Raw genomic sequence first — 20,664 nt, forward strand, 5'->3', positions numbered from 1 at the left:
TTAAATCCTAAACCTTAAAATCACTTAATCTTGCTATTTTATATATTTCTCTTTTTTTTTTTGTAAAAAAGAAAAAAAAAATTATGTGATAAGAAAACCAAAAAAATATATTACAAAATAAAAATAAACAAAGCATTATGGTGCCACTTTGGGTTTAGATTGAAATAAATATAGGAATATATTGATCATATAATTGAATTCAAAATGTACATAATAGGTAATATTTTTTAGAAGTGGACACTACTAACAATTTTTTTAAAATTTTATTTATTAATAAATTTTGTATTTGTTAATGTGATAAGAAAATTAAAAATAAATAAATAAACAAACCATTATAGTGCCACTTTGGGGCACTGCTTTAGTTAAAATAAATTAAACACACTAAAATTGTACATAGAATTATACAAAATATATATAGATGGATAATATTTTTTAGATGTGGTCGCTAAGCTACTAATAAATCGTATTATATTCATGTATATTTTGTATTCTTTTTGTGTTTGTTTTTCTATTAAACTCAGATTTCCTGTACTTCAAAATTGGACTAGAGGGTCCAACTTCATGGTTGTGAGTCTAGTCTTAAGCCCATCTTATTGATCTAAACCGTTCAATTTGTATGGACCATAGAATAAATCATATAAACAAAAATTCAAGTTGATTGGAATTTCAGTAGCCACATAATTAATTTATACGTGTATGAAAAAAAAAAAAATCTATTTTTTTCAAAAGAAAAGTGACCTGATTAGATAGTTCTTAATGTCCAGTTAACTAAATTTATTATATGAATGATCTGCTTAACGATCACTACAAATTAAATAATGTAGATAAAAAAAAGAAAAATGAGTGAGACCACTAAAAAGAAGAGCACTAATAGCTCTAAAGTGGTGTGGGTCCCACATGATGGGATGTTTGCTCTTCTTTTTTTTTTTTTTTTTTTTTTTTTTTAAGTTTCCACCTCATTAGTGGTCCATTAGTGTTCCCAAATTAGTGGGATGAATCATTATTGTAAAAAAAACAGGACTCCAATGGCCCCAATCATAAAATTAGATCTACCGATTCAACTCCTTTATAATTTATTATTTATTTTTTTTTTCAAAAGAACTCTTTGCGAAAGAAAGTGTTTTCATTATTAAATGTCTCTGGTAACCGTTTTTTATATGTTCATGAATGTATATGCGTATGCAAGTATGGATGCTTGTCTCTGCTAAAGTTATAATCACAACAACTACCAAATTGAAAATTATTTAACGTTGATAAGACATTGTTCCAACGTTCACATGACATGACTCCTTAAATTTAACGATGGACTCAACATAGTCGTGTGATATCTAAGACCCTTGGGCCAATCAATGCATCAAATAACCTTTCTTGATCTTGTCAAACCCCTTCAAGGTTGATGAAATCATGGATTAATTCAAAGCAAAACACTTAGAAAAGAGACAATGAGATGCAAACAAAACAACAATCTTAAAGAATACCAATCCTTACTCATTAAATTATACAATAGGTTTTAGATTTGGCCTATTTCGGATAAATTACACTTGGCACCTTTATATTTTGAATAATGTTATATTTATCAATTAGTGTATTAACTAATTTACCAATTGATAATGTGATATAATTTAAGAGGTTTTTTTGTATTTGTAATTTGTATAATGAGTGGAGTCAATAATTATGTCATAACTAACGTTGGTATACTAATTAGTGCATGTAGTACCACTGTTATATTTTAGTATATTTTTTTTAAAAAAATTCTTAACATTTCTAAAATTTGTTATTGAAAGCAAAGTTTGTTCCAATGTTCTTAAAAATGAGTATTTATGAGACTCAAGAAATTATCACCTCGGTAATGAAAATGCTATAAGCCTAAAAATTTCTATCAAATAAATAATTAAATGTCTTACATGGGTGTGAGATCCACAAAATTGCGGACCCCACACCAATGTGAGACATTTGGTCATTTATTTGGTAGAAAATTTAGTATCCCTAGCATTACCCTTATTAATGGAAAAATGCTATAGGCTCTAAATTTTTTACCAAATAAATGACCAAATATCTCACATATTTATTTGGTAAAAAATTTGATATCCCTGGTATTACCCTTATTCATGAAAAAATGCTATAGACTCTAAATTTTCTACCAAATAAATGATCAAATATCTTACATGGATGTGAGATTTACAAAATTGCGGACCCTATACCTACATGAGATATTTGGTCATTTATTTAATAAAAAATTTGATATCCCTAACATTACCCTTATTTATGGGCCGGATAATATGTTGATTGGCATGTCCGAATATGTTGCCTACATTTATCTTATAATATAAATTAGAGTTGTCTCCTTGTTTAATGCAACTCTTTACCATGGTAACTCTAAGAAATTTTGTCTGATATTGTGACATCCTAAACAAAAATTCTGCTAATTTTATTTTTAAAAAAAATTCACATTTGACAATAACAGTAGCGTCTTAGATCTTAGAATTGACTTGAACCCTCTATTTGGTAATTGTTGGGCGTACTTGTACTATTTTCGAATATTTTTGAATATCTTGGTCGTTTTTTGTTTCTGAGATCATTAGTGTTGTATTAAGGTCAAGTTTAGGAAGTCTCAAATAATTCATCTTTTTATCTTTTTTTCTATCACATCACCTCTCTACTTTTCTGCACATCTTTTCGTAAAAAGACAAAAAAGTACACTTATTTAGGTCATCTCAAACAACTCCTAAATCTTGTTTATCGTTTGAAGCGTTTCAATTTGAGTTTTGGGCTACAGGATGTGGATTCTAGGCTTAGAGTTGAAATTTGAGGTAGTTCATTAATAGGGGCACTCTGCACGTGTAGTGGGCTAGACCTACTCGTGCGGTGGTAGGAATCCGTGTGTGCGACCATGACTTCCACATGTGCAGTGATGAAGGTCAATGTATGGTTATGGTGTTGCTAGGGATGTAAAAATGGCCCGCAGCTCGTGGGTGGCTCGAAACCCACCCGCGACCCAAGATGGACCCCACCCGTTTAGGCCCGCTTAGGCCCAAGCCCGAGCCCCTAGGCTAGGGCCTGGGCCATTGTTTTAAAGTCTGACCCGGTCTGTGGTCCAGCCCATCGGCTCGCTTAAGACCCACTTAGGGCTCGGCCCGAAGCCCGGCCCGCCCAAAGCCAGTGTATTTTTTAATAGAAAATAATAAAACTTTGGTAAAAAAAAAATTAAAAAAACAAAAAAAAATGGTTAGGCCCGCCCAAGCCTGAGGCCAGGCCCAAGCCCATTGGGCCGGCTCACCCAAGGCCCGAATACCCCTGGGCTTAGGCTTAATTTTTGACTCGTGGACCGTCCCAGCCAAACCCGAATTTTGGCGGGAGCCCACAAGGCCTGACATGGGCCCAGCCTGAGCCCGGGTGGGCCGGGCCAGATTTACACCCCTAGGTATTGCGCTAATTTGCACATGCAACCATTGGGTTTTGCATACGTAGCGAGACGTAGACTGGACATGTGGCCTTCTGATAATTTCTCTTATTCTTTTATTACACACTAGATCTATTACGCCTTTCCCTCATTTGTTTCTCTTCCCTCCCACTCCTTTCTGTCTCTCTTTCTTACTTATTTCTTTAAAATTTTATGAAACTAAAAACGAAGGTAGTTGGAGTTTGATTTTGCCTTTGAGTCAAAAATAAAAGCCATATAGCTCAGTTAGGATAGGATTCTCTGTCAATAAAATCTCTATCCATGTTTCATTGCACTCTAAGCAACCTAATTATGCCTCAAAATTCATGCATTTGGAGATTTCTAAATTTTGAAGACAAAAGATGTTAGGAGTAGGAGAGGGGTGTATATCGGTTATGATGGTATACAAAGAGGGAAATTAATTGAAGAAACACTCATTTTATTCAATCACTCAAACAACTCAACAAAACATAACTATCGCTCTGTTAACTCTCAAATTCTCTCAACTCTCTTAGAATTCTCCTTATCTAGAGATGTTATGTTTCTATCTAGAGATTACATTTTTCTTCTCCCGCACTCTCTAAAACAACTCACAACTCTTTATTTATAGACTCCACAATCGGGTACAAATTGTGTATTCTAAGCTAAGTTTCATCCATGGATCTTCCTCATTCTTCTTCTTCTTCTTCTTCTTTATGTTGACTTCCTCTTCTTCTCTCTAGAACTTTCTAGCAGCATCTTGCTTGTTCTCATTTTCTTTGGGATTCTCCTTTACCAAACTCAAATTGAGTTTGTCTTTCCAACATCTCCTTTTAAACTCAATTTGTTAGATTCTCTACACAATGCTTTCAAATCTACTCATGGATGACCTCTTGTCTAGTCTTTGAAGTCAATCATCTGTTGACTTCTATTTCTCTCGGAACAAATTCATGTTGTTCGGTGCTGTCAACCTCTTATTGATATCTTATCTCTTGTCTACAACCTCTTCCTCGTGGTACATGTCCTCTGTTAGGATCTCTTCCTTGTGGAACAACCCTCTATTGTCCTTTCTTGTTAATTCTCTGTTGACGTATATCTTTTGGAACAATCACCTGTTGTTCTTTGTCTCTAGAAACAACCATATGTTGTTTATCTTGTGTAACAACCACATGTTGTCCACTTCTATTAACCATTTATTGACTCATCTCTCTTCAATGTCTTAGAGCAATCACCTATTTGCTTGTCTTGTTCACGATATATGGGACGTCTTCTATCATCCATCTATGATGTCTTTTTTATTATATTCTTCGATTCCTGTTTTGAAGAATATTTTTCTTACTTCATCTCTTCAAATAAAATCTGTAAATTGTTGGTATGGAATTTGTAAAATCGGACCATACAGATGTGTTCAAAATATTTCAAATAGTTAGAAATAATTATTAAATTGTCAAAATTTGATTTAAAATGGCTCAGATCTAACTAAAATAATTTGAACAATTCAGATTAATGGTTGTAATTCAATCGCGAACCACTAAATAATTTCTCTTAAATGTTCCGCGACTTCAGAATTTTGGAGAAGACGAGTGCTATGTATGAGCTCAGCTTCTCGGCAGCTGTATAGGTTCATTTGGAGTTCGTTTGAGTCGTTCTTTATACCGTCGAAATCCTCTCAACAAGTACTTCAATTTGGTATATTCAAAATTGAATTCAACAGTTTCAAAAAATTTCAATTTTCGGATGTCGCAATTATCAGTGAACTTTGGCTATGTTTTGACTCTTCTGGTTAATGGTTCTATACTCCTCTAGTCAACACGAACCCTTTGGAATATTCAGATATTGATTTTGACATTTTCGGAATCTAGACAAATTTGAAAACTCTTTATGCCTTCTCTGTTTATTTGAAATTTTGACCCAAACTAACTCTTCTAACTCTGATACTGCTGTTGAGTAGTAAGAGAGGGGTATATACTAGTTGTGATGGTATAAAAAGAGAGGTTTTATTGAAAAAACACTACTTTTATTCAATCACTCAAACAACTTAACAAAGCATAGCTATCTCTATGTTAATTCTCTGATTCTCTCAACTCTCTTAAAATTTTCCTTGTCTAGAGATATGTTTCTCCTTTGAAGATTATATTTTTTTTCTTCCACTCTCTCTAAAACAATCTCACAACTTTTTATTTATAGACTCTACAATCGTGTACAAACCGTGTATAATCAGTGTGTTGTAGTATTTCTTCTAAGCCAAGTTTTATCAATGAAGCTTCCTTGAAGCCTCATTCTTCTTTTTCATTTTGACTTCCTCTTCCTCTTTGGAACTTGTCAGCAACCTCTTGTTTGTTCTCTGCTTTTTTGAAATTCTCCTTCACCAAATTCAAATTGAGTTTATGCTTCCAACAACAGATTAAACAACATTATTATGTAATAGCTAAATATAAAACAAACACTCCCAACTACATGATTGTGCATTAAAATTCATGTATTTTAAGATTTTCGCCACATCGTATAGTTAGGAACGCGATAATATATTCCTATATAGCACTATTGGTATTGAAAGTTTTAGGATATATATTCATTTATTACAGAATTAAGATCCTCTCCTTGAGTTTCCTCCTTGATTTCCTACGTACTGAGTTATTGGGCTCATTTTTGGGCCAAATTTCGATGATCTGAACCATTCACATTTTAAGTTTTTTTGAGTATTTATAGCTGTAGAAAATCACATTGATCGAATATCAGAAAGTATGTGTACGGAAAACTGTTTATTAAATTTTTTTTAAAAATAGTTTTTAGTTTGATGATCTAAACACGTATTTTTTGATATCTGATTAATTTGATTTTTTACAAGTATGATATGCTCAATAAATCTTAAAATGGGAACTGTTCAGATCATTAAAATTGGCCCCAAAAGTAGACCCAATAATCCAACAAGTAGAAAGTCAAAGAGGAAACTGAATGAGAGGATCTTGATTCCACTGCTGGAAAATCTATTTTTAGCGGCGTTTAAAAAACGCCGCTAAAAGTACTAAAAACGTCGCTAATTCTTTTTGTGACGTTTAGTACCAAACGCCGACGACGCGGCCGTCGCTATAACTTTATGGCGTTTGAAAAACGTCGTTATATTAGTATAGGCGACGTTTTTAAAAACGCCGCCAAATGTCCTACCTAAGCTGTATTATGACGTCACTAGACATTTAGCGACGTTTTGGAAAACGCCATCATAGACATTTATACATTTTAAAATCTAGCCGTTACAATGGGATATAGTGACGTTTTTTAAACGCCGCCACAGTCTTTTTTTTTTTTAAACTTTTAAATTGTGCTAATTTAATATGGTTGAACAAAAAAAATACCTGTCAAACAATTATCAAGAACTAATAATTGATGTTTATTAAAATAATAAATAAACTAAGCTTGAAAACAAAATTAAAAATAAAAAACAATGCATTACATACCTAAGAATAGAAACAATTTAGATTTTAAATACATCAATTAAAATCAAAATGGACAAGAAGTGTAATTTCCCCAAAAAAATTAAATAGGAATAGAAAGCACACTAATGTGGATCCGTTGGAGAGATTGTTTTGTTGTTTGGTTCTTTGTTAAGAATCTTATACTTTGCACATGAAAGAGAATGGAGCAGCCTAACAACATCATCATCTGTCAAGTTTAATTGAGTCATGATTTCCTGATAACTCAATCTGCCTGAGGTTGAGGTCAAAAGACTTGTAACTAGGCCAAAAGCCAGTAGTTAGGACAGCAACAGTCAGGTCAATCCCAGGACTTGCATCTGGATTGGTTTTGAGGTACTCTTCAAAGTTAGTTTGATTTTCCCTTGCCAAAGTCAAATCTGTGACCTGGAAAACAGCAAAGCAAGAAAACAATTATTTCTGCCAGTATACCAAAACTACATTAAAGCATGGCTTGCAAATTAATACAGGTTGTAGACAACTCACCATTCCTTCCATCTTTGATGTGAACTGACCACCACACTGCTGCTTCAGCTTTGTCAGGATACTTCTCTCATGCTTCATCTTTCTTATCTGCCTGTACCAGGACACTTCTTAGCATTAGAACCAGAAATAAAATTAGAAAAGATTATCACTAAGACATATACAAGAGTAGATATGTTCTTTCCACCCAGAAAAGAGGAAATAAAATAAAAAAAGGAAAAGAAAGAAAAATTTTAAGTAAACAACCTTGGTCAATGAGTATCCCATGCATCTTTGTACTGGTCGTAACGTGGGGAAACTGCCCATTGCCCTAGATGATGATTTGGCATAGAAATCAGATCAGTTAAAAATTCATCATCCTAAATGTTTTACCAATTTACCACAAAACTAACCAAGAAGATGATTCAACTATAGTAGCAAATAAACAAGTATAGTAAATAAAAAAAATAGAGCTGGAGACAGATGCTTACTGCCATGGCTGGTGGCAGTCCCCCAAGAACATCACCAAGCCCTCCAGTTTTGCTCCATGGACCCACCTCAGCTCCCACAAAAACAATGTTCATCCCACTTCCATATATAATGGCGCTTGATGGTCTATCATTCTCAGTTTTGGGACCATTTTTATTACTGGCATGCTTGGCGATTGCTTTCGCGTTCTTTTTCATTTGTAGCATGTCTAATTTGTTCAAAGATCTTAATCCATTGTGAGTCATGGTTTGTCTCTTCAGGCCAATCTGACCCATGTTTGTTATAGTTTCTCCTCCGCATGGTTTGTCTCTTTAGTATTTTATTACTGGCATGGTTTGTCTCTTTAGTATTTATAGCAAAGAGTCTATGAATTTCAAGTTACTTAAGCAATGAGAAGCAGATACAGAGTAATAATTAGGGACACTTGCATGTTTTCCATTCTTGCGTCGTCAAGCCATTGTCACTGGGAAAAGCCGGTCCAACAGAGTATAAATACCACCGCCTAAGAGGAAAAATTAGAAAGTTCATTACCTGAAGGGAAATTAGCAGCAGCAGCACGAGGATCAAAGTTGTTGAAAAATGAAGGAAGCTGTAACTCAATTATCTGCAATATCGGCCAGCAAGACCATGGAAAAAAGAGGGACATTAGTCAGGAATAAATAGATAAAAACAATATCAATTTCCAACTTAAGTGATTCTGTTTAGACATACTTAAGTATGCCATGCTAACAGAAACCAATTGGGTCAATTAGATAACATGGCTCGAGTCTTATGTAAGCTGAAAACTAAAAAATTTATTTCCATTGATACTATTACTTCGTTTCACTTTCAGACCTTATAAAACCTTCAAACAGGAGGAAAACATAACCAAGAATTATGTCCAAAATTATACATTAATTAAAGCCATACCTAAAATAAATTGGAGTACTCAGTCATCAAGGCCCATTTGTTCCAAATTATACGTTATAAACCTGATAGCAGCATTTTCGCACTAGTGCAGCCATAACCTCTGTCTTTAACAAATTAACCGAAGTGAAACGCAAATGCAATCTTCATTTTCTTATTTCAATTTTATTTCTTTAAAGCTTGAAAGTTTATTTACATAACATAAAGAATCTCAGTATATATCATTTATATAATACTAATTTTAAGAGAAATTTTAGCACTAGTGTAGCCATAACCTCTGTCTTTAACAAATTAACCGATATCCTTTTGATGAAGAAAGAACGCTTTGATAATTTTGGTTACCGAGAACTGAATCAAGAAGACCATTTCTTGGTCGAATAACGCATAAGAGAGATTACAGACAGTTCAAGTATGGACAGCACCACCTGCACTTGTTAAAAGGTAAAAAAAAATGTTCAAATTACTATTGAATGAATTAAAGAGGCCTAAAAAAAACAGGGGCAAAAAAAAAAACAAAGGCTGGGCTGAAGTCACCTTCTTGTTGCTGCGAAAAATAGAAGAAATCAACTTCGACAAAAGGGAGGAAATCGACTTCGAGTGGCTCTTCTTGCTGCACTGCAAAAAAGAAGAAAAAAAAATGTAAAAAACCAAGAAGAATCAAAGAAGAAATGAAGAATAAAAATGATGAAGAAGAAGAATCGAACAAAGGACATTCACCGGAGTTTACTCAATGTGTAGCATTTTGGGCTTGGTTGTAAGAGTAACTAGGTTAGGTTTGTTATTTTGAAGTGTGTGTTTGAAGATTGGCTTGTGCAAGTTGTTCCATTACACAAAGGCAAAACTACAAATGTGCCTGAAAGATTGAAAAATTGAAAGGTTAATTTGAAATTCTAAATTTGCTTCCCTCCTAACAGAAGAGTTTCAAGCTGTCAACTTTATGGTAAATATGATGGAGAATAAAAGGGAAAAACTTATCGACAACCTTTGGAAAACAAAACTTGATTATAGCAATCAATCAATGTCAAGATCATGAAACCGAAATGGCAAAATCTGCAGAACAGTTGCAGCTTATATGACTCCTCGAAAAATTGCAAACCTTCCAGTGATCAAATAAATAGATATAATCATATAGATATTAAAAAATAATAATAATATCTGTCTCCGTTATTAAAACCAATACTTAAAACATTCCCCAAAATCAGAAATAGTAACCATTGGGAAAGAGGCTAGTGCTAAAATATACCTCACGAATGGTCATAAGGCTTGGCTTGTCTCCCACTGGTGGAGTTTGATTGCACACAACATGGCAAATAGGCAACCTGGAAGATGTACCCTCACACAAAATACGGCTCCAACCAGCAACGATGTCCATCCATGCCCCCTATGTTTTTCCAGTGGACAAGAATATGGATCAAAATAGAAGTAAGCTATTGGAATGCCTAAGCAATTTTTGACACAGTAAAATCTGACAGTGAGAAATAACTACTGGCAATATCAAAGAGCATCTTTGAGAGGTTGAAAAAACCATCTATAACCACTGGCAGTGAGAAATAAGGACGTAATTCTTCCTGTAGAAATGAGATGCAGCAGGAAAGGTAATTAGACTTCTCCACACAAAAGTATATCCACAGAGGTAAAAATTTTAAAAACTAAAAAAAAAAAAAAATAAATCAAATAAATGAGATTTTGTTGCCAAGGAGAAACAAAAGCAAAGATTGCAATAAATCAGATAAATGATGACAGAGTCGGAAACCATCAACAAAATAATTCAAGAACTAGAGTTGATCTTTGAGTCTAGTAAGACCAAATGCTTCTTGAATATGAAGTTTCTTGGCATGCTTTGCATGTGTGTTTTTGTTCATTAATATGTTGTCTGTGTCCTTGCCTTTAGCTTGAGATGGGAATAGCAGGCAGATGCAAAACAGGAATAGAGCACTGAAATATTTAAACTCATTGAATTAATTAGATTGTACAACTTGTTTCAGAAAATATCTTTATGGATTTATGATTCATCTAAAGCAGACTAAACATAAAGTGACAAAACACAAAGAAAGAAAAGAATGACAGCAAGAGAGTAGATAATCTGGTAACACACTACTCAATATCCAAAACCAAAGATTCTTTATTAAATCTAGTGGAGCAATAATATGCATCATCAAAGCACACATATTATATCAACGAGCCTGAATAGGAGGACATAAATTTTTCCAAATAACAAGTGCCAGGAAACATTTTAGTAGATGTGAGAGAAGGAAGATACTATAAAAGAGAGGAACATACTCTGAAGACAAAAAATTTTCGAATATAGCTCTGATGAGGTCGAGACCCTGCCTAACTCTGCGTAGATTACATGAAAGGCTTCCTTGTGTTCTCACTGTGTCATTTTTGACATCAACGTCAAGTACGTTATTTAAAGTGCCATACATATTTGACGCTTCCACAAGATCACGCACCTGGAAGTGTCAATCAAAGCATTAGATCCAACGAGCATTTTTAGATTGGAAATTAACAGGGAGAAGTAACAAACTTTGGATTGAAATACACAAGGAATCCATCTTTGCATTATATTTATGTAAACCCAAATCTAAACTAGTTCAGAAGTTGCATTGACCAATAATGATCATTGACCAATAATGATCCCCTGACAAAATGTTGATATCATAAAATAATTTATCTTGATATGTGGTGGATGATAAATTTGTTTCCCTTCCAAAAGATAGAAGTCATATAATTGTCAATATACAACAGAACAGGTATCTCAACAATTATCTTTTGTGTGAAACCAAAATAAGACCACTATGTAGAATTTTTCCCCAAGAACAGCAAAAGATGTATCATGTAACATTTTCCACGAGGAAATAGGCTTGCACAAACCTTCGATTTTAAGAAGACAGATGATATCTCCTCATTGCAAAGAGGGGAACCCAAAATCTCATTGTCAAACTGCAGCATTCGACGTCTCTTTACTTGTGAAGACATCTCCGTGCATTGCTGTAATTCCTTCTCAAAATAACAATAATCAACCTGTTTATCCAGTTGGACAAGCATATCCACCTTCAACGCCACAATTTCAGCAGCAGCAGAATTTTCAACCTCCACAGACCTCAGTTTACTCAAATGGAATTGGCCCAAACATGATGGTACCTCAATATGAGCAGCCAATATACACACAAGGTGCCAATCCTGCCTGGAATGGACAGATAGCCCCCCAGCAGCAGCCACCTTCTCCTGTCTATGGTGCGTTTCTAGTTCACTCTATATGCATTTTTTTTTTTAAAAAAAAATTTCAAATATCTATATGTGCACTCCTACAGTTCCAGTTCTGCACTCCTACAGTTCCAGTTCTGCACTCACAGTATGCCCAATCAATAGACAACTAGTTAGGAGTGGCAATTTTCCAGCTGACATGCCAACCTGCCCAATGCCTACTAATTTTAAGGGCTAATGTCAGCGTTTTGGACCCATTTAAAATATGAAATTGGTTCAGCTTAGCCTCTTTCGAGCTTTTATTTATTTATTTTTCCTTGTCATTCATCTTACTGCTGATAATTAGCCTCCTGCAAAGTTCAGGTTTTGCTGAACCCTGCATATTATTCTTCAAATGCCTTTTATAAAAGTCCATAACATCTACAGCCTTCATTAATTAATAATTTTGTGAGTTATTTTAAAATGTTATAATTAATTATTACACCAATATATGATATATTGCAATAAATATTCAGTTTTACAAATTTAAAGTCTCTTTCAAAATTTCAAAAGAAATGGGCTAGAATCTAGATGGCTTGGTTGGGTTTGATGTGAATTTAATGAGATTGGGTTTGGAGTCCTCATGACCCATTTATTAGATGCTCCAGATTTTGCTCACGAGGGTGTCTGGGCTTGGCCCGTCTAATTTCTAAGTACATGTAGTACCACGTCCACATATATGAGCTAATTACAGGGCCAAAGCTCTAGGGGTAGCTTTGAGAGGGAGTGAGGAATGAAACATTTAATTATTGGTTTACTCTTTAAAAGAAAGATAATCCAGGTTTTGATATGTTTTGAACAGGGAGGGATTTATATATTTATCATTTTGCATTTAAAACTGACCTTGAGCTCGCACAATTTTCTTAGGTGCTCAGAGCAACAGTTCGCAATTCATTTTTTTCCAGATAAAAAACAGTGTCCTTCAAATCAAACAAGCATTAAAAGCTAGCAAATGTCGAAACATTTTAGTAAAGTATAAAACTACCATTGTCAGCAACATGGTAAGCCAAATCCCCACAGGCCTTAACAGGTGTTGTTTCGTCAAACATGTAGGACAGATCTTCTTCATTCTGGCTTACTCCATCCCAAAGGCATGGAGATATGTCTGCTCACAACAATAAACCCGTTCCACATCAAAACTTTACCCAAATATCTTGACTTAACATTAAAGCGAAAAGCAAAGCAAGGCTCACCCAGATTGGTTTCCTTCTGGAGACAATAACCCTCACCATGCCAGTCCCACATTTCGCTGCTTCCATTTTGGAAGTAGTTAAAGTGTTAAATCTAAACGTCAGTTATAATTTAATTTCCAAGGGAACAAAAAATTGAAGTTTAATAAAAAAAAAAAATAGATACTGCATACCCATTCAATAACCAAGTAAATTAATACATACAAAAAAAAAATATATTTCTCAAAACCATTTACCCGAGAATTAATTCTTTAGACCCTCACCGATAATGTTCATGCATATCCTTTAAGCAGCTCTCGTGAATAGTATGCCCACAGGGCATGACGGTTACATCATTTCTCGACTCAAATAGATACTGCAGAAACCGCTTTTGATTAGCATGTGCTTGTGGACACGTACTAAAACATAAAACACTGAAATCATTATAGTATAGGAAGAACCAAAGCAAATATGGATAATGTCAAATACCTCAAAAGCAAACAGGGCAGTCATTATGCATTGCTCCTTCAACACAGGGATGGCTATTCTTCAAAAGAACCGAGTAGCAGCATCCTAAAAGGTATGTCCACAATATAATTAGCACAAACAATTAAAATATACTAACATAAACGTAATCAAAACACCTATATGACATATAACCAATACAGGAAAGAACAGAGACTTACGGCATTTATTGCAATGGAAGAAATTCTCCCACCCGCCAATTCTGTAACAAAAGCAAGAGAATAAAATATGTATGTGACTTTAGGCATTGAGTGTTAAGGACAATCCTTTAACTATTTACATTCTTGCTCTAATGGGAAATTGACCTTCAACATTAATCCTAATCTTAAGGAGACACTCTTGTTAAATTTGATCATTTGCACAATGTCGATTGCTTTCCTTCTAAAAAAGACCCACTAACTTGAAATTTTGTGCATAGACACCAAGCACTAAACTTCACCTTCGTTTCACATCCATCAGTTTGGAACTATTCTCGTTACTTTAAACAAGATAACAAACACAGATGCTAAAAACATATGTTAAACTGAGACAAGGAATGATTCATACCTGCATAGACCACAGCCATTGCAATGATATTGTTTCTTTGACGTCTGCAAAATGACAAAATAAGATGGTCAGATCAGCACACATCGTCCACTCAAAAGTAAAAGCATCATGTGTTTCAGCAAATGAGGTAGTCCCTGTATGTGTGTGTGTGTGTTGGATATGTGAAGGGATTTGTAGGGAGAAGAAAAAGTGAAGAGATAAAGAGTGGTAATCTTACTGTCTTCATCATAAGTTGTGTCTCCTGAACATGTGATAATGTTTTGTGGAAAAATTGCAGTAACATTAGTTGAACAGTGGTAATCTTACTGTCTTCATCACCGATCTGAATCGCTGAGATCGATCTGAACCTCTGAATCACCAAGCTGAATCACCGATCTGAATCGCTGAGCTGACCTTCGATTTCGATTTCAAGATGTGAATCACTGAGACCGATCTGAATCGCTGATACCTGAATCACGATCTGAATCGAACTTCGATTTCGATTTCGAGATATGAATCACTGAGACCGATCTGAATCGCTGAGATCTGAATCACGATCTGAATCGAAATCGAAGTGATATGAACTCAGATCTAAATCAAAATCGAAGTGATATAAACTCAGATTTGAATTGCAATATGAAATCGAAGTGATTTGAACTCAGAATTTTAAAATTTCGAGATATGAACTTCGATTTCGAGATCTGAATCCTGAGATGAACTTCGAAATCACTCTGATGAATCACTTCGATTTCGAGAGAGAACTTCAATTTCTGAGCATTCCATTGATAAGCAACTTCAATTTCTGAGGGTTTAGACAGCGGGGAGAGAGAGAGCTTATTTGTGAGTGCATCGATTCAATTTGGAGTTGAGATTCTCAGATTGGAAAAGGAAGCGCGTGAGACAACATGCATTTGAAGGCGTAAAAAAACGCCTCCTATTCATAAAACGGCGCCGTTTCAAGTAAAAAAAAACAAGACGTTTATAAAACGCCGTAAAATATTAAAAATAGTGACGTTTTAAAAAACGCCGTTAAAAAAACGCCACCTAAACCCTTATTTCCTGTAGTGTTCGGTACGTAAACCCTTTAGGTTATGACCAACCGATCAAAGAATGCCATGTCATCCAATTCAATAAGCCACACCAATTATTTCATTTACTAACAAAGGTCTTACCTCATCTAATCGACTTCTTCCATTTTTTGGTTTCTATTCCCCATCACCTTTCTACACCATTTTTCTCCCCTAGCCCCAACCAATTGAACCTATCTCCCTCTTCCCTTTCAAAAGTCTAACCACCTTCTCCCATTCTGCCCTTTCTCCCCTAATCCCAAGCACTGACTATAACCACCTCTTTTCTTTGGCAAAGTCATTACATCAACTACTAACATCAGCCACTGTTACCTTCCTTTTTAACTCCCTCACATAGGACTCTTGCCTGTCTTTTCACTTTTTTCTCTTTATCCTTCCTCTTTTTCTCCTCTCTAGCACCAAACCCCTCTCTTTCTACTTTCCATACAGCGTTGCCGCTACACCCACAACAAAAATGCCTCTCTTTTGCAACCTTTACCCATTGAAACCTTTTAGAGCTTTTGCTAGTGTTGAGATCTAACCAAATTTTGAATCAATTATCACACTTTTTTTTTTTTTTGTTGGTAAGTATCAATTGTCCCACCCTAAAGTCAATATGATTGATGTAAGTTGTTTGATGGTGGTAATGGTTTGATTTGATGATGATTCGTAGCATGGTGTTGGTAGTGTAGTAAAAGGGATGGGAGAGAAGAAAGAATGAGGTGATGACAATGGTAGGACATAGGAAAAAGGGAGGTAATGATGGGAGTTGTGGTAGGGAGAAGAAGGAAGGAGGTGCTGATAGTGGTGGTGGACGGGAAATAAGGTGGCAAAGGTTAGTGGTGGGACTATAAGGGAAGGGTGATAGAAGTGGCGGCAAGTGGTAGTGTGAGGGTTGAGAGAGAGAAAACAAAAGACAAAGGCTATGCAAAAGAGAAAGGAAAGATCAATAATGTAGGATGTATGTGGGTGGGTGAAATTTTTTGATGTAGTCTATTGAATTGGATGAAGCGACATTCTTTGATTGACTGTCCGTAAACTAAAGGGTTTATGGGCCCACAAATGCTATGGATCATGGAAAAATATCACAAAATTCATAACAAAGTCGTGCCTTGTTTGACCGGCACAATTTAGGATCAACCAACTAGTCGATTGTCATGACTTCAAGACGAATTTCGTGAAACAATTTCTGTGATGCCTAGACTTTCTCTTATAGGCCAACCATAAATTATCCAATCCCCCAAAAGTATAATTACGAGACTCCAAAACATGAAGTAACTATATGTTCTTCATAGAAAATTTAATTGTATATTGCGGCAAAATTGAATAATATATAACAAGTTGTTCCTCCATCTATCCCTTAATCATTTAACTTTTATTGGTGGTTCTTGTAAATGATTTTAGACTTAGGCTATGCAAGTAAACATATACAATCTCTAGTCTATGTAACAATGGAACATTACAATGACAACAATGTTGAGCAGAAAATGTTCTTCTCATCTATCTCTTCAGATTAATAGTTTACAATGTTTAAATCATAGCCTTCGAAAAACATTTCGCGACAAATACAACTATAAATGAACGTTTCCTTTTTTTTTTTTTTTTCTTCTTTTTGTTCTAAGGCAGATTTAAATATCTCTTTCTACTTACATGTAACAACATTTTCCCAATCATCACGCCAAGCTATATACTTCTCATATCATCTCCCAATTTCTATGCTTTCCAATAAGTTCATGACCCACCTTTCGTCCATCCCAGAAGATGCATTGCACCACTTATGGTGTCATCATATATATTCATTCATGCATAACTTCGTATAAATTGTGTTTGAATCTTAGATTTGTAGAAATATTTTTACAGACAGAAAAAGTTAATTTCTTTTCTCTCTATAATTCAAGATCAAAAACACTAAAGAAAATTTTAGCCATCAACATTGAAGGAGATTAATCCATAAGAGGCCTCGCATCATCCAATATTTTAGGATGAAATAAAAATATATATACCCAACTTTCACATATTGTCAAGATGAGACAGATAGGGTTAATGGCGTTTCAGATTCCCTAGAAGAGGCAACTGATGACTCGCATGCACCGTCATGTTGTCCGTTCTTGCCTTTGCTGCTATCGTCACCACCGATGACAACTACCTCCCCAAAATGCACTTGTCGTTGATTATTGGGAGAATTCACTGGAGAATCGTGTGGGGAATTCTTGTTCGTGGTGGTTGTGGTAGTGGCAACAGGTTTTGCGTGGTTTCCATGTTTTGAGACATTGTGGCCATCAACACATCCACCTCTCCGGAAGCAAGCTTTCATGAAGGTATAGATGTATGCTAGAAACCAGAAAACCCATGGAAAGCTTATCAAAACCATTGATAAGCTAGCGAACCAAGGTTGTGAACCATCGATTTCAAATACCCACATTAGGAGGAGTATTCCACCAGTTAGACATGAAACAAAGAATAGCCCAAAGATCAAAGGGACTCTTAGATCTCTTTGTCTTTCTTCCTCCATTGTTGTTGCACATGCAACACAATACCCTTCTCTCTTTCCTCCCTTCCTCTCTCTTTTTCTTTCCCCTCTCTCTCTCTCTCTTGGAGGTTTGGATTGAAGGGATTCAAATTCAACAATCTCCCTCTAGATTTTCTCTCTTCTTCTTTGTTTCGCTTTCTAGGTTGGAGTTGCAGAAAGCCAATGACCATGCATGTGGTGGACGAACTCAAAAAAGGAAACAAAAAAATAGGGTTTGAAATAAGGGGTTGTTTTTACCCACCAATGGGTTGGCTATTATTTTTTCTTTTTATATATTTGCTTTTGAACCCATAGTTTAATCAATAAATCTATAGATACATAATTAGAATTAGAATTTGGACATAAATTATGAACGAACAAATTTTTATTAAAAATAGACTTCACCAAGTCTGTAAAATATTCTCCATTAAGGGAAATTCTACTATACACCTTTTTTTAAAAAGGTATATTACATGTATTATTAGTTATATTCTTTTCTTTTTTAGTTATGACTCATGAGTTTTTAGTTGTGTCTCATGTTGTGTTTAGTTATGTCATTTTTTTTAGTCATGACTCAAAAAATTGAAGTTATACTATATTTTTTTTTAGTTATAATGTTCATATGGTGCCCACCCTTCAAAAGGTGTGCATCCTAGAGTTTCCACTCTATTAATTGAAGGGAAATTCAAATATACACCCATTTAAAAAGGGTGTATTATATGCACCTTAGTTATGTCATTTTTTTTTTTAGTTATGACCAATTTTTTACTTTATTTCTGGTATTATTTTAGTTACGACTCATAAATTCTTTAATTTTGCCTAGGGGTGTTTGTGGGTCAGTTTGGTTCGATTTGACACTAATTTTGGAACCAATACAGTCATGATTAGTTTCAAGTTTTTGGACCCAAAACTAAACCAATCATGCTCTAGAACTAATCCAAACCAACCTAATATAGCTCAAGTTGGTTCGGTTTGAAATTATGATTGCATTATATTAAAAATAATTGAATCAATATTGTCTTTTGATTTGTCTATCTCTGATTTTGCATCAATATTTTCTTCTTCTTTCAAGTGTTCTAAAAATTCATATTGAAGAGACTTAACATGTTCACCACAATTACTATCAGTGGGCTTATCAACTTCCATTTTATTTGAATTTTGACACATCTTATTTAAAGAATAACTTGGAAACAGAGTCTACTATTTCATAATGTACATATATACGGTTCATGAATTTTCTTATTCTCCACACTAAATAATTTACCTTGTCAATAGATTCAATCATTTAACTTGAAGCAAAGTCTATTACTCTTGGACTAATGATTGAAAATTTGTTCAATTGCACAAACTTTATAAAAATAGAAACTTGAAGTAACATACAAGACCATGATAATATAAAAACATGTCAATATACAATAAAAAAAAATTATATATACATATATAGGTTCGATTTTCAGGTTAGTTCGGTTTGGATAAGGTCTAAATTAAGAACCAATCCAATCTGAAGACCTGAAACCAAACCAATGCACTAGAAAATCATCAAACCAAACTAATCTAAAGATGTCAGTTTGGTTCGATTCTTCGATGCTCTGGATATTTTGAATGCCCCATATTATGTTTAATTATGACATTTTTTTTTAAATTGTGACTCAAAAAATTAAATTATGTCATTTTTGTTTTTAGTTATAAGATACATATGATAAATATCATTTGAAAGGCATACACCATAGTGTTTCCTTAATTGAATTATCTGTCCATTTTTTTGTTATGCGTTTGTGTCAATAGTTGGATTGGTGTGGATCTTACTAGAAGTATCATAAATAAACAAGTAATAAATAAATGGTTAGGATTTATCTACTCATATTATCTTTTATAAGAAGTATTTTTATGGACATTCCGGGCATAAATTTAACTTTGAATATTTTTGGGCAATATTCTCAAGCTCTAGTGTTTTGGAGGGATAAGGAGAATAATAATTCGAAAAATCTTATTACCATTGCCTATTTGTCTATCTTTCTACTATACTATTTATCTATCCATACATATGTTCAATGTCACTTATCTATCCAATTTATTTGTCTAATATCATCTATATGTTTACCTAACCTATCTATACATCCATATCACCATCACCACCACTAGTCATCGTCACACTACAACAATTAACACTTTTAGCAATAAAAAAATTGGTCGCTAAAAGTCTATTTTTAGTCGGCAAAAGTTATTTGCGACCAATTTTTTTGGTCGCTAGTTTGGTCGCCAATTGAGGGTCGGCAAAAGTAATTCGCGACCAAAATTTTCATTGGTCGGCAAAAGTTGGATTTGCCGACTAAATTTTTGGTCGCTAAATATTTAATTACCGCGACTAATTTATTTTGTCGCTAAAACACTTTGGTCGCGAAAAGTCGCCTTTTGCCGACCAAATTTCTTAGTCGCCAATTGACACATTTCGCGACCAAAAAGTTTGGTCGCCAATTGTGACATTTCGTGACAAAAAATTTTGGTCGCCAACTGTGACATTGTGCGACCAAAATTAGTTTGGTTGCCAATTGTTACTTTTCGCGATCAAAACTGTTGGTCGGCAAAAGTGAGTTTCCACGACCAACAAAATTTTTGGTCGGCAATAGATGTATTTTTTGCGACCAAAACTCTTGGTCGGCAATTGTCATTTTTCGCGAAAAAAAATAATTTATTTGTCGCGACTAATAAATTGGTCGCCAAAGCAGGAAAATAATACACCTGTAATACTTAGCGAATTCATAATCAAAATAGGACGAATTCATTATCAAAACAGGTTTTATTATAAAATTTTCTATATCCAAGTTTCAACACATAACTCAGCAGCAGCAACATATAAATGTCAATTGATCAATTCAGA

At 34.4% G+C, this 20,664-nt stretch overlaps 2 protein-coding genes across 10 annotated transcripts; both read right to left on the bottom strand.

Annotated features, from left to right (window-relative positions):
• Positions 1-6,844: 6,844 nt before the first annotated feature.
• On the bottom strand, positions 6,845-9,106 carry LOC145820477 (granule-bound starch synthase 1, chloroplastic/amyloplastic-like). Of its 3 annotated transcripts, none has more exons than XM_082916251.1 (6): positions 9,088-9,106; positions 8,371-8,443; positions 7,842-8,164; positions 7,618-7,681; positions 7,375-7,465; positions 6,845-7,275 (listed from the first exon to the last, which is right to left on the bottom strand). In XM_082916251.1, the coding sequence occupies exons 3-5, from the start codon at positions 8,112-8,114 to the stop codon at positions 7,458-7,460; spliced, it is 345 nt and encodes a 114-aa protein (XP_082772377.1). In that variant the 5' UTR covers positions 8,115-8,164; positions 8,371-8,443; positions 9,088-9,106; the 3' UTR covers positions 6,845-7,275; positions 7,375-7,457. The 3 variants fall into 3 exon arrangements, with proteins under 3 accessions (XP_082772377.1, XP_082772376.1, XP_082772375.1); XM_082916250.1 differs by lacking the exon at positions 9,088-9,106 and adding an exon at positions 8,749-9,048; XM_082916249.1 differs by lacking the exon at positions 9,088-9,106 and having other exon boundaries at positions 8,268-8,969.
• On the bottom strand, positions 8,875-15,091 carry LOC114256271 (protein XRI1). Of its 7 annotated transcripts, XR_014362102.1 has the most exons (11): positions 14,449-15,091; positions 14,232-14,275; positions 13,847-13,887; positions 13,650-13,733; positions 13,445-13,536; positions 13,185-13,243; positions 12,977-13,096; positions 10,232-10,313; positions 9,989-10,126; positions 9,280-9,360; positions 8,875-9,170 (listed from the first exon to the last, which is right to left on the bottom strand). XR_014362102.1 is itself a non-coding variant. In XM_082916246.1 (9 exons), the coding sequence occupies exons 4-9, from the start codon at positions 13,671-13,673 to the stop codon at positions 9,151-9,153; spliced, it is 396 nt and encodes a 131-aa protein (XP_082772372.1). In that variant the 5' UTR covers positions 13,674-13,733; positions 13,847-13,887; positions 14,232-14,275; positions 14,449-15,091; the 3' UTR covers positions 8,924-9,150. The 7 variants fall into 7 exon arrangements, 4 of the variants coding, with proteins under 4 accessions (XP_082772372.1, XP_082772374.1, XP_082772373.1 ...); XM_082916246.1 differs by lacking the exons at positions 9,989-10,126; positions 10,232-10,313 and having other exon boundaries at positions 8,924-9,170; XM_082916247.1 differs by lacking the exons at positions 8,875-9,170; positions 9,280-9,360 and having other exon boundaries at positions 9,988-10,126; positions 10,229-10,313.
• Positions 15,092-20,664: the final 5,573 nt, after the last annotated feature.

This window comes from Camellia sinensis, chromosome 2 (assembly GCF_055761805.1).
Source record: "Camellia sinensis isolate YWXY chromosome 2, ASM5576180v1, whole genome shotgun sequence".
Lineage (NCBI taxonomy): Eukaryota > Viridiplantae > Streptophyta > Magnoliopsida > Ericales > Theaceae > Camellia > Camellia sinensis.

Coding starts and splice junctions, on each gene's coding strand:
- LOC145820477 (XM_082916251.1), bottom strand. CDS start 8,114: ATGGGTCAGATTGGCCTGAAGAGACAAACCATGACTCACAATGGATTA. Junction 7,682..7,841: donor GACTGCCACCAGCCATGGCA/GTAAGCATCTGT, acceptor ATCATCATCTAG/GGCAATGGGCAGTTTCCCCA.
- LOC114256271 (XM_082916245.1), bottom strand. CDS start 11,793: ATGCTTGTCCAACTGGATAAACAGGTTGATTATTGTTATTTTGAGAAG. Junction 11,199..11,619: donor CTGTCTTCTTAAAATCGAAG/GTTTGTGCAAGC, acceptor TGACACTTCCAG/GTGCGTGATCTTGTGGAAGC. Junction 10,681..11,025: donor GAAAATTTTTTGTCTTCAGA/GTATGTTCCTCT, acceptor TAAATATTTCAG/TGCTCTATTCCTGTTTTGCA.